The sequence below is a fragment of the Fusarium coffeatum genome (assembly GCF_003316985.1).
Source record: "Fusarium coffeatum strain FIESC_28 chromosome Unknown BRIP53273_contig_132, whole genome shotgun sequence".
Taxonomy (NCBI): domain Eukaryota; kingdom Fungi; phylum Ascomycota; class Sordariomycetes; order Hypocreales; family Nectriaceae; genus Fusarium; species Fusarium coffeatum.
Window position 1 is genome coordinate 186,051 of NW_022157925.1, and position 12,925 is coordinate 198,975.

Genomic DNA, 12,925 nt, shown 5'->3' on the forward strand with positions numbered 1-12,925 from the left:
ATCAGATCAACATCCCTGCATGGCCGCCTTGTTGACAAGGCGAGTGCATATGCCACCTCCACTAACACAGCATCCCAGAGTGTTACGTGAGATTAACCAGTGTATGATCCTGGTTTTGGACTATTCAGAAAGCGCTCAATCGGACAATCTGTACGATCAAACCTCGTTGAAGTTGGAAAAGCTCGATGAGGACATCAAATTAGCAATCGTTGGTTTCTAGGTGGCCAAGCCATGTCTTATCCTACCCAGGCGCTTGTACCGCTGCAGGTGGTCTGCGCCTTGCTTATTCTGCACGGAAGGGAGCCAAAAGGTTGGGGTGGCTGCAGCTCGCAATTGGCAGCCATCGTCCACCCACATGTTTGACATGCCGTTGGCTGTTTCTAGCCAAGATAGAATGGATGGTCTGCGTGGTGTAGTCCCTGCTATGCCTGCCTGCCTGACTGCCTGTTTCCTGCTCCGACTACAATTCGAATGATGGAACATTTCCAAAGCCTCGTTTCGCGCTTCTCACGCGCTCTCACGCGATCCCTCTAATTCTACTTGCAATCACTCATTACCTGACAATAGATCGGATACTTCAATAAAGTTGTTATGGCAGAAGATGCCGAGCCTGCTGGTTCGACCGTCACGGCACATGTTCCGGCTGATGCTATGGGTGTCCCTCCACCCATCGTGATACAGACACACTACCAAGAAGAAACAGAAAAGATCCCCAGCACAACGGAGGATCTCTGGGTTAGTTCGGCAGATGGACGGTATTCGCGTCCGCCTATACCATTACGGGTCGGTCCTATAAACAATATTCAAACCTTCTACGTAAGTGAAGACACCCAGGTCAAGAGCCGTAGAGCTGACACTCGTCTAGGTCCATAGAGATATTCTTCTTCAGGCTGAGTGGTTTCAGAAAGCTCTTTGCGGTAATTTCAGAGAAGCTAGCGAACAAGTTATTGACTTGCCGGAGGAGGATCCCGCTATTTTCCATTTTCTAGTTGCCTTTTTGTACGAAGGCAGCTTCGAGCCCATCAGGCCAGCAGCGAGTGTGCTAGGTTAGTTAAGCACTCCTTTCTTCACTTGCAGGTTTGGGTGCTCATTCATAGGTAGATCCCGAGATCGACAAAGGAAAAGCTATTGAAGTCGACCCAGAACCAGCAGAAACCTCGGATTCGAGCTCATCAGATACCTCCATCTCTGGAACATCGAATTCCTCATGGCGACGACGTCGTCGAGCTCGACAAACCAGACCCGCCGAGACTGAAGAGAGTCAGGAGAAGCAGCCTGGCCATCACCGCCCGGGATGCCCTTGCCCTCGTTGTCTTGCAAGGCGTGATTTCAAAAGGTGTTGGCAGTGTGGTGCCAGCCGATCTCGCGATGTCAACACCCACGTACCTTTACCTTTTGGTCGAGGGGGGCCCAGACAAGGTGTACGGCCTCCAGGAGGCATCTTTCCTCCCACTGCAGGAATTCCGATGCCTTCCCTGCCGGAACTCCCCGAGCGCATCACAGGCGAGGATCTACGGACATGGTTTCTAGCATATGAACTTAACCTCGATGTTTACATCTGTGCGAACCGCTTTCTCATGGATGACTTTAAAGGAACAGTGATGCGCTCATGCGTCGACATGCTCGAGACGGCAGGCTGGGACGCCGCACAGCCAGAAATGATGCATCTATGCAGAAAGCTTTACCGCAGCGTTCCAGAGGTAGATGAGTTGCTCAAAATGGTGCTGGCGCGTATAGGCTTCCTGCAACCAATGTTATGGAAACGCTATCCTGAGGAAACCGGCGAGTTTCTGGTGAGTAATCCAGAGCTGGCAGCTACTATCCTAAGAGAGACGGTTATGAGGCATTCTCAGCCAACGGCAGACCTGCCGCCTATGGAGGCTGCGCATACTTCAGCCTACGACGATGAGTGGCAGCATCTGGGGCGGCGTCCACCTGTACGTATTCGCCCCAACCGTTACGACTAGGGGGAGTATGTTTGGGCTTCAAAGTCGAATGAGCTTTTCGTCAGGTTCTTTTTGGTCAGTCTGCCCGGTATATACCAAAGTTACAACTTAAGGTCTTAAGGTGGTACCACTACTTTTGGTTCAACTGTTCTGGACGGTGTCTTCAGAAATTAGAGGATAATGATTGGGGGCATATCGAGGCCACGCTTTTTTTTTCGGTTAAAAGTTCTGTGTCTATCAAGTCGTGATTCATCCATCCTGGAAATATTCTCTCACTAGTTATGTGTTGCCATACACAACACCCCGGATTTAATCAATAACATCATCTCTCAGACTAAACAGCTGATGTAAAACCTCCTCTGACTTTGCCCTCAAAGCCGAGTGATACATCACGTTCGTCTCAAAGGTTTTGGTGCCCTTGACAAGCTTGGCTGTGTCTCTGGCAAAGTCGTAATCAACATACATGTCCTCGACGTATGATGCAGCATATACAGGAACTTTGTTGTTGTGAAGCTTGTCTTGGTCGTATAACGCAGGCCAGTCGTCGCGGTTGGCTAGGATTTCAGCCTCGTCACGAAGCATCTGGAGCTCTGGGTGTGTCTCAAAATGGAAAGGGAAGATCATTTCACCTGAAAAGTAGAGCGGTCCACTGGTTGAAGCCGTGGAGAAGTCGCTGTTGAGCCAAGCAAAGGGCTTGAGAGATCTTCCCACACGGTTTGCTGACCAGCAAGATGGCACGCCGGGACCATCACAATAGATTGCTTCGTGGAGGATGGCGTAGATGATATTAGTATCGAATGGAGTCCAGCCTTCAAGTGGCACTAGAGATGCTCTAGTGAGAAACCCGAACATGTCAAGAGATGTTTTCAGAGTCAAGATCGCCGCGTGGACCGAAGCGAAGCCTCCGTGACCTCCAAAGGAGATGCCCATAGTCAAGAGACGGGGAACTGTGAGGAAGCCTCCCGACGGCAAAGGAATCTTGCCTTGTTTACTCTCGATATAACTAGCAATTTGACGGACGTTTTCCACATCCTCTGGGAACTTCTCGTAATATTGCTCGTTGCGTTCCATAACTCTGCGGAAGGTAGCTTCGTATACTGTGTCGGGTTTCTTACCCACAGGGGCCAGACCGCCAGTGAGAAAGACTTCTCGCAAGCCTTCTGGGTGCATAGAAAGGTAGGATAGAGAAACAAAACCTCCGTAGGATTGCCCGAAGAGAGACCATGTCTGCTTAGAGGCGGGCCATGAGGCGGTAAGGCACTTGCGGACAGCCTCACAGTCACGAACTGTGTTGTCTTGACGCATGAGGCCGAGGTAGGAAGCACGGTATTGAACATTGTCGGAGCACTGGCTGAGAACTTCATGGCTGACTGGTGAGCTCAGTCCAACGCCGCGATGGTCGAGCAGAAGAAGCTGGTATCCCCTTGCTAGAGCGTGGTGGGTAAGAGGATGATCTTGCGGTTCACGATTGCCAAAACCAGGGCCACCTTCGAGATAGACCATGTATGGTTTAGGCGCCTCTTCAGATTTGCAATCTGCATTGTTCTTGTTCTCATCATCTTCGGGAGGGAAGATGGGAACCTCATGCTTCTTGACTCGACGGGCAAACAGCTTGATGCTTAAACCGCCATCGATGTTGTTGTAGTCGAGAGGGACGGTGAAGAAGAATTCTGTAACATGCAATTGCCCAGGCAGAATATGAGATTTGCTGCTTGTGATCTCCGCAGGTGGGATGGACAGAATTTCGGGGGTAGACATGATCTTAATTTTGGATCGCTGAATATGATGTTGGTGTTGATGTTGATGGCAGAAGTGGCTCTTGGTGATGGCGGGGTTAACAGTGAGATTTCGATATCATACCTACTAGGTAGGTAGACAGGAAGGTATATCCTTATCGGTTACGACCAACAAATATAGGTAGAGATGACAATTTTATACGTACCTAGGTAGCTTAGGTAGATAGCATTAATCAATAGCTCTTAATAGTACTTCCAGTTCTTTCTATATACAGACTTGAAACTCCGACGAAAATGAAGTCGGGGAGTGCGATGTCCAGCACCTGATATCATACTTTGTAGTTCGGAATAACCCCTATTCTAATACTTTTTCTAAATAGCCATCGAGGAATACAATCCACGACAACGATTGAATAAACACTGAGTTTCTTATCATCCTAGCTTCATCCTTAACCACCAAAGACCTAGGGCATGGCGTTTGGTGGTATATTTTATGGTTCAAGAATAATGTTACAGGGTAAGTTCATGCCTCGGCTTGACCTCACCACAACAACCCCACAACCTAATCGCTGGTCCAGCAAAATGAACCTTCAATGATGAATTCTGAGACATTGGACTCATGATGGAGCTGCATGTGTCAGAATGGAATGCAAGCTCTGCACTGCAGAATGGTAAAGACACAGTATCAGAGCTGCATAATCATGTACAGCTGACAAGCTTTATTGAGGTGAGGTCTGAGGATTTGGAGCTAACAGTTGACGGACTCTGGCTGGTCGTTCAAACCAGGGCAGCGCCGTCTCTAGGTATGTTCTGAACGGACCCTAACTTTTAGTTGCATATCCACCTAACCATACCCACTAAAGCATCCATCATCGCAGTTCAGTCCATATTAAACCAATCATACTCATTCACTCGCTGTCTTGCCCCCACTTTGATCTCGCCTCGCTCTAGCAACAGCTTTCCCTTCTGGATCTCGCAAATCTCTTCCTTTTCTTCACCCATCCAATAAATATTGGCTTCCCCTTCCTCTTTCTATTTACTTTCCCTTTCCTTTCTTCTTCTTTCTTTTTCACTAACAACTCACAGCCAAGGGCATGGCATATCTTCATCTTGCCCATACGTTGGCAGATGCTTTCAACGCCCTTGCTGATGAAGTCCAGACCTTGACAGATAGAAAGACTGTCTTGGAGCACAAGTTGCGCTTTGCTCATGAACAGGTAAGAAACAACACTGCATATTTTCTTAGTGGCCCTCGATGCTACAGTACACCACAACCCGGCTTTTCCCTGTTTCTCTCCTACCCTGGCCGCGCAAGCTTCAAACATCGCTTCGGCGATACCGGAGCGGAGCTGTCTCGAATGTCCTCTCCCCCCCAAGTCAGTATGATGATTATTAGCTCTAGATCAAGAGCATCAGGCTGAATGAACCTGAATGCCGAGATTGACAACCTTTATTTTCTGATACCTGACAACTTCCTTCTTTTCATTCCCCACTGAAAGAAAACTTCATCATGGATTCGTCGCTAACTCGAAACCAAAAACAGTTCCAGTATTTGGCTGACAAATATGCTCCGGCTGCGCCAGAAATAGCCGATACCCTGGCTAAGCTCCAGATACCTCCAAATACACCTCTTGATAATTCAATTCCTGTTCCTCTGCCCTTACCACGCACGTACAGCTCCGGCTCCCAACATCAACTTGCCCTCGTCATCCGTGACGGACGCCGAGTAGCTAATCAGCTTGCCTCGCTGGGCGAAGCGAGTAAAACAACTGCCTCTAGCCGAGAGACTGAGTCGCAACCTTCCCACGTAGCCACCTCCATGTCGACCGCGCTAGAACAAGACTTCACGGTCCAAGGAAAGAAGGGCCATCTTCAATGCCCGTTCTCCAAACCCGCCACGGCCAGCGGCTCTGGGGCCCGCGACGATGATGCGCAGGATACCACTCCGCACCACTCGACGGACCCCATCTGCGCAGCCATGTACGAAGAATCTACATCTCAGCAGGCTCGCACAAACGTCTCCTCCGCTATCAAATGTCCCATTCGCTACATGGATAAACATTCCGCAGAGGAGATTGCCCACTATGTTGAAACGCATAAGCATGAACTCCCTCGCAGCCATGAAGTTTGCCTCCGTCGATACCAGCGTGACGAAGACCAGATCAAAAAGATAGATTCTAAATACGGCGACATTGTGAGCATGATAGAGGGCCTGGGTCAGCTTCATGCCCCTATGTTGCCCGAAGCGGAGGATGATCCGAATCGACCAAGTGATGTCGCCCAGCCTTCCAATGAGAGAGTCGAGAACTGGGCACAGGCTGTTAGTGTAAACTCGGACCCCGACGATACTCAGGTGCAAACTCAAGAGGACGGAGACCGGCAAAGTCACTTTGATCGACCGCTCAAGGAAGTGCGAGTAGGAGAATCTCCCAGTAGACCATGGGGAATATCGATTCCAGTCTACGAACTTTCGGGCCAGGGCGACGACCAACCTCTTTCACCACCACCGGCGCCAGTCTGTATGCCTATCTCGGCTCGAACTGCACCTAGCGCTCAAGATTCCACCAAAAAGACGCCTGGCAAGTGTCCATTCGACCATACAAAGTTGGCTGCCATGGGCATGTCTGCACCTTTCAAGCATGATGCATCATCGGTACACATAACACACGAAGGACCAGAACACCCACGATCGTTCTCGCCTACCAAGGAAGACAACGGACCCCCTCCACCACCGCCTCCTCATCAACATGCGGCACCACCCCAACCTGCTTTTATCAACCCCGATATGACAAAGGGGGTCAACAACGGACCCCAGATGATTTTCACGGGACCTGTCTTCATTGGATATCCAATGGACCAGGCCATACAATTTATGAATCAATACAGAGGGAATCAGTGATTCTATCAATGACCTTAGTACTATTTCTGTTTTCAATTTTCGCATTGTTACAAGCATAAGCGACGGAGTTGGTGTATTTGATTTACTGGGACTTAGCGATGGGGTTATGGGTGTTCTCAGATGTAGACACCACTGAGTTTGAATGGTATTGAGCAGCCATAAGAGTTGCAAGTAACGATTGATTGCAAACTTTGATTCTAGTATAGCGACATGATATCCAAATTTGGCTCTTATAGCACGAATAATTGCTTTATACTATCATTATCAACTGTATCATTGATTTGAATCCTTGTATTAAAATCCAGAACGCTGTCTAACGCATGATAACTCAACTGTATCTTAATGTTTTTCATCATTGATGGCTCTGCGTAAAGTCCCTTTCCAAGTATATACCATCTTAAGCCCTTTGGTTCCCTCTCTTATTTGTACCTTCATCTTCATCATCTTCGTCATGATACCTGCCCTCAGTATCATCTCTCTCCCACAGCGAGATGTCGTCATCCGACATAAGAACAGCTGCATCTTCAGGGTCCATGAGAGGCGAGTTGTCGGAATCCGCGTAGCCAGCTTCACCTTCTTCCGCAGACGTGCCGGCTGGGTCTAAACCTTCTTGTCGAGCAAGCTCTTCAGCTCTGGCCATAGTGCGCCTGTAAATGATAAGGCCTACAATAAGACCAACGGCGCCACCAAGTATCATGCTCAGGTAGTTGATAGCTTTGCTGCCGGCAGACATCTTATCGCCTTTCTCGGCGAGGAGAGCGAGACGGCTACCAATAAAAACGTGAACAAGCAACTTGGGACTATAGACTGGTTAATATGAATGATCATAATTCCGCTTAATGCACGTACCTTGACAGAGCTGTAGAGATAGTAAACGCTAGCGGCGTGATGCTAGGGATCGTAGCGAGAAAACCATTGCTCAGACTGAATGGCAGTGGACAGAAACGAATACCGGTAAGATACCAAAGTCCCTCCTGACGCAAGACTTGGCCCAAAGCAACAAAACGGTGGTCCTGACCAACCATGCGATCAACATAGCCGCTCAAAATAGTCCTGCTGGCAAGGAACGCGCAGAGAGCGCCAGCCGTGCATCCCGATGCCACAATGGGCCAGCCCAGGGGGAATCCATACACGAAGCCTGCAATGGTACTGGCAGTCGAGTACCCAACAATAGGCGGGAAAGAAGTGACAAAGACGAGAAGGAAGGCTAAAATCCAACCGCCCGGGAGGGCACGCCATGCTTCAGCCTTTGGCTCGAGCCACTTGAAGAAGACATGCGAGTATATTATTGCCAAAATGCCGAGTATTCCCACAGCCACGACACCTGCGAGAGCAAGGACTCTTTGGAGGGGCGACAAGCGCAAATATACCTTCAGAACTTGCTCTCCAAGCAAATTGACCGAGCCCCAAATGCGACGCACAAAGCTAGCTTTCCCGCCGCCAGCATAACTACTGCTTGCGCGACGACGGCTGATGAGCGGATTCGATAGACGGCGGCTGGACGATGTGGCAGACCAGGGCGGCCGGGTCTGCGAGGGAGAGGAGCCGCCGCCTGGAGACAGAGCAAGGGCCTGGGCGGCCGAGTTGTAATCCGGAGGCATATTCGGTATAAGAATGAGGGGTTCGTCGATATTTACTTTATGTTGTGATAATATAAACTATGCGGCCATGTCTGGATTCTGGCTTTGGTGTACGTGAGACTCGGAACGCGCGGATGGAAATGAGGCTATAGCGCTCCGATTGAGGGGCGCAAGGACGGTGTATGGTGGGTACCGTAACGTTTATCAGATACTGAAGCTGAAGGTGTGGTTTTGGTAATGAATTTTATCGCATTCGATGATACCACGAGAGGTCCTTTGACTATGAAGGTCGTTTAAAGCTGTACCTGTCGTCTTTGGGGTCGCACTCGAGGTTACATGACGTTGCTAGTGGCAATTCCATGCGGGAGCGGCCCCACTAAGCATGTCACCATGCCTGTTCCGATTAGTATGTTTAGAAACAGAGAGACTGCATTATCAGTACGGACCTCTCTGATATTCTTGCTGTAACGAATGGTTATCCGGTCTTCGATGAGTTTGCGCAATCAATTTTACCGAGATAAATCAATTGACAAAACATAAAAGACCAAGTTTGATTCATCTCTTCAGTCATCAAGGCTGGCGGTGAGCATCATGCCCGTGGTCAGACTCGACGTACTTTGTGATACCACAGCGTTCCGACTCAAAAATGATCACATGAAATGATGCAGCTTATTTAGAACGGAGTCTTATTTTACTTCTTTCTTCTATTTTAGTCTCGCATCGTCATCGACGACCGCTAGGACCCTTGGGCGGATCACGCACCAAGAGCCTGACCTTGCCGTCGCCGATTTCGACACCTTGACTTAGAATGTCCACCTCTTCCTTATCATCGTCGCCTTCTCCATCCTTTGCGAGAGACTTGTCCCAGCTGCGGGCGTCGATTCCGAGAATACCTCCCATGTTGTTGCGGTCTCCAGGGACTGAAAACTCACGATACGCATATCTCCACTCGTTGAGGAAGTTACGGACCGCTCTGCCAACTTTGTCCTTGCCGTTCTTACTATGGTGCCCAGAACCTGTGATAGCATAAATGGGTTGAGATTCTCGGCCGTTCTCCATCAGGACCTTCTCGAGATACTCGACCGCCTCCTCAGGATGAAGACCGTGAAGGTCGACGTATAGCTCAAGGCCGTCGGAACCACCCTTGTTACGTTCCTCATACAACTCCCTTGCAGCTTCGCGGTGGGCTTTGCGCATGAGATCGTTCTCGCTTTGTCCTCGAAGACTGAGAGCTTTGGCAGCCCTAGCATCATTTCGATTCCATGCTTGCGCAGCACTAGAATGGTATGTCAGCCCCATATCATAACTGTATCACAAGTCAAGAGAAAATACCTTTGCAGAAACTTGTTACGAAGGCCGCCATGCTTGAGAGCTTCTTGGCGAGCCTTCAGATATGCCTTGTTGGCACGCTCACCAGTCTCCAACCAAGGAATGTGTTTGGGGCTAGGAATCGCTTGAGCAGCAGGACTGTTCTCCCCATTTCGTGTAGCTATCGAACTCCCGTTGCGTCCCAGTTTCTTGAGGTCAGGACGAGCAGGACTGGGAGAGGGTGACATCTTGACGATATCGGCTAGCGAATTGGGGGCCATGTTCTCCTTATGCCCGTGGCCGTGGCCGCCACGCTTGCCATGATGCTTCTTACCCTGTTTCATGGAAGCGGAGCCAAGTGAAGGGAATGCATCGTTGTCATCTAAAGCAGGCGCCGAAATATCTGGTTCTCTAGTCTGATGACGACTACCAGGACGAGATCGAGCACGAGGACTGGATGTTCCTTGAAGATGTTTCAAGCCTGGCGGTGGTGTTATGCCTACACCGGGAAAGCTGTTGCTTCCAGCAAAACCACTCAGATGATCAGGGGTGCCAGGTCGGAGTGAAGGGAACGAGTTAAGATCTCCTAGCTGTAGACCTCCCTGCTTAGATGGTGGCGTACTGGCGCCATCAAGTGCGAGCCTGTTCATAAGTTTGGTAGGGTCGTGCGAAAAGATGCATGTCTCTCCGGCCAAGCAATTGCCCATTACCCAGTATCTTGAATAACTTGTTAGTCTCGTCCTCAAAATAGAAATAGCGTATAGTAACTTACTTGCACAAGTGATTGCTGAGGTCGTGGCTAAACCTGCAGTCGGCACGCAAGCATTGACCAGTTGACATGTAGAACTTGCAGATGACCCCAGACTTCTGCTGACCAAGGGGTGTAGAGGGACGATCCACCGACTTTCCGATCAAGACATTCTTAGGCTCCTCCAAAGAAACGCCGCCGGGTTGATTGTCGATGGACTGGCTTTCCATGAATGAGACAATGGTTGCACTGAGATCGTAACCGTTCTGCGCCAAAGCGGCCTCGATCTCATCGTCTGTCTTGGTTTGTCCGAGGATGGAACGCAGCATGTCGTATGGCGACATATCAGCGGTCTGAGCAGTCATAGACGAGAATTCCGGGGCAGCAGCATTTAAGGCGCTTGGGGTGCTGACAGATGAGGTTACGCTGACAGCATCATCACTAACGAGCCACTCGACATTTTCGGTCTGGTATTCTCCTAGGATTTCGGCAGCCGGAGTTGGATCACTGGCAAATTCGTAGGCATTCAAGTTTGGACTATGAGGAATAACAGGTGTCGCAAGGGCCATGCGAGGCGAGGCGCGAGGCGAAGAGAAGGGTGATACTGTCGAGGATATGGTTCTGCCAAAGGTCGATGGAACAAAGCCTGGTGGAGCAAGGGGGCTCACGGCGAGCCTCGGGGAACCCGACATAGGCGTTGGCGAACCGCGCCAGGAGGCTGGAGAGGGACGTCGTAGAATTGCCGGTCTTATTGGAGGCGGCGAGGCTGATGAGCCTCCGCCGTCACGATAGCGCCAGAGGGCATCCAATATTGCATTGTCGAGGGAAGTGCCGGTGAGATTCGTCTCCTTGCGGAAGAGCTCCTCAAGCCTGTCCGTTTTATCCTCGTCTTCTAATGTGGTATCCTGCAAAACAGGCAAGCACATCTCGAAGTGCTCGTCGGAAACCATGATTACAGAGTTATCGTAATAGGTTTCGAGCCGGAGAAGGTGAAGCTAGGGATAGCTTAAGTCGGAGGGAAGACGAGGCTCGCAATAGCGCAACAGGGGTCTAAGCTCGTGTGGATCTGATGCGAGGAGCAACGTTGTTCGTTGGGGGGTTCGAGAGAGTATAGTTGGATGTTGGCAAAAGAAGAACAAGAAGGCGAGAGGCTGTATCGTCTTCTGTTAGCCTAAACCGGGTACGTGATAGCAAGTAAGGTGGAGGAGCTGGAGAAGGGACAGATAGGTAGGTGTAGTAATAGGTAAAGTGGAGGAAGAGACGGGGATGGGACAAAGAGCCCGGACAAAGGAGTCTTTGTGCTGTACTTACAGATTAAAAGATATGACAACAGAAGCGAAACCAAGGAGAAGAAGAATGGGAAAACAAGAACGACAGAGGCGAGGTAACAAAAGTGAAAGCAAAGAGAAGTGAAGCGCAAGCGCATTCAAGCAAAAAGATTACAGTACAACGGACGGTGAAAAGGAGGAGGAGGTGGATGGGAGATGATGCAGTCCCAGGTCCATTAATGGAAAGGTGGAGGGCCCGGACGGGAAGCGGAGTGGGGATCAACCAACACGGGCCCCGGGGAGACTTCCAGCTCGTTCAGGGAGAGGACGTGCTAAGCTCTAGAAGGTTGTGAATCGGCTGCAGTGGTTGGTTCAGGGGAGGTCTAGGGGCGTAGGCTTCTTGATGACAGGTAACTTAGCTGAGCTTGATCCGTTAATTAGGGGCGGACTGAATCAAAACGTGTTTCGGAGTTACAACAAGAGATGGTCTGGTTTTTGTTTTTAGATACATAATTACATAAATTCAGAGACAGGTCCCTTCAGAGCGGATAGCTTTGCCGGTATACACATAGTAATTTTCAGGTCTTTCGTGCATAATCTACTTACTTTGTATCAGTGTTCATGGGTTGAAAGCGGGTTGAAAGTAAGGCCCGGTGACATTCTAACATTGACTTTGTACGCAACAAACGTCTCCCTGTCCGCCTCTTAGGGATTGTGTACTCTGTATGGATGCTAGCATTCGTTCAAATGTGGGTGTCGACTTCAACATACCCAGCTTCCCGTCTAGCAATGGATGTTTCCATTCATCACGGTGGCGCTGGGAACTACTGTAGTTCAGCCAAGTAAGCCCACCCAGCCTTAGCCTTATATGAGTATTTGACAACGAGGTGACATGTGATTCACCGACAAGCAGAATGAATCCTCAACTGGCCTACGTAAGACTTTTTTATTACAATCAAAGCACTTTGAGTGAATATCCACAAACTCACACCCATTGTTAGGGGTGGATGAGGGTCTTTGGGATGAAAAGCAAAGAGTATCACAACAACCCTGGTCGAATGACTTGGCTAAATTATAGCCCAATCGCATCAACAAAGTCAAGAGAGGTTCAGCTGTTGGGCGTATGTAGTAGCGTCATCGAATAGGTGACACATTTTTTATGTATCGTATCCATGGATGAATCTAATCACCTATGACCCAATGCCTTGTTTATGCAGAGAAACCTAAATTTAGTCGCCAGCTTTCGAAGCAATCATCAGTCCAATCCAGGTAGCTTGCCTCCTTCAGTAAGCTTTGATTGGATGTACCCCCATGTCGAATGCAATCAGCACGCTCAACACCATCGTTTCTGGTGCTGATGGTTTGCCGAGAACTTTTCATACTTCAGCTTCACTTCTCTTAGCGAGCAACGATATCTGCCGACTGGGTGCTCTACGGCGT

General features: G+C 49.5%; 5 protein-coding genes across 5 annotated transcripts; 2 read left to right on the forward strand and 3 right to left on the reverse strand.

Moving 5' to 3' along the window:
- Positions 1–591: 591 nt before the first annotated feature.
- Positions 592–1,967, forward strand: FIESC28_06118 (uncharacterized protein; the record flags this gene model as incomplete). The annotated part of the gene is made up of 3 exons (XM_031160263.1): positions 592–816; positions 866–1,046; positions 1,102–1,967. 3 exons carry the CDS (start codon positions 592–594, stop codon positions 1,965–1,967), a joined length of 1,272 nt encoding a protein of 423 aa, XP_031015682.1.
- Positions 1,968–2,255: 288 nt separating this feature from the next.
- FIESC28_06119 (uncharacterized protein) lies at positions 2,256–3,704 on the reverse strand (the record flags this gene model as incomplete). Its single annotated transcript, XM_031160264.1, has 1 exon — positions 2,256–3,704. One exon carries the CDS (start codon positions 3,702–3,704, stop codon positions 2,256–2,258), a length of 1,449 nt encoding a protein of 482 aa, XP_031015683.1.
- Positions 3,705–5,192: 1,488 nt separating this feature from the next.
- On the forward strand, positions 5,193–6,581 carry FIESC28_06120 (uncharacterized protein; the record flags this gene model as incomplete). The annotated part of the gene is made up of 1 exon (XM_031160265.1): positions 5,193–6,581. The coding sequence occupies one exon, from the start codon at positions 5,193–5,195 to the stop codon at positions 6,579–6,581; it is 1,389 nt and encodes a 462-aa protein (XP_031015684.1).
- Positions 6,582–6,978: 397 nt separating this feature from the next.
- On the reverse strand, positions 6,979–8,182 carry FIESC28_06121 (uncharacterized protein; the record flags this gene model as incomplete). Its single annotated transcript, XM_031160266.1, has 2 exons — positions 6,979–7,381; positions 7,431–8,182. The coding sequence occupies 2 exons, from the start codon at positions 8,180–8,182 to the stop codon at positions 6,979–6,981; spliced, it is 1,155 nt and encodes a 384-aa protein (XP_031015685.1).
- Positions 8,183–8,884: 702 nt separating this feature from the next.
- On the reverse strand, positions 8,885–11,167 carry FIESC28_06122 (uncharacterized protein; the record flags this gene model as incomplete). The annotated part of the gene is made up of 3 exons (XM_031160267.1): positions 8,885–9,437; positions 9,494–10,186; positions 10,242–11,167. The coding sequence occupies 3 exons, from the start codon at positions 11,165–11,167 to the stop codon at positions 8,885–8,887; spliced, it is 2,172 nt and encodes a 723-aa protein (XP_031015686.1).
- Positions 11,168–12,925: the final 1,758 nt, after the last annotated feature.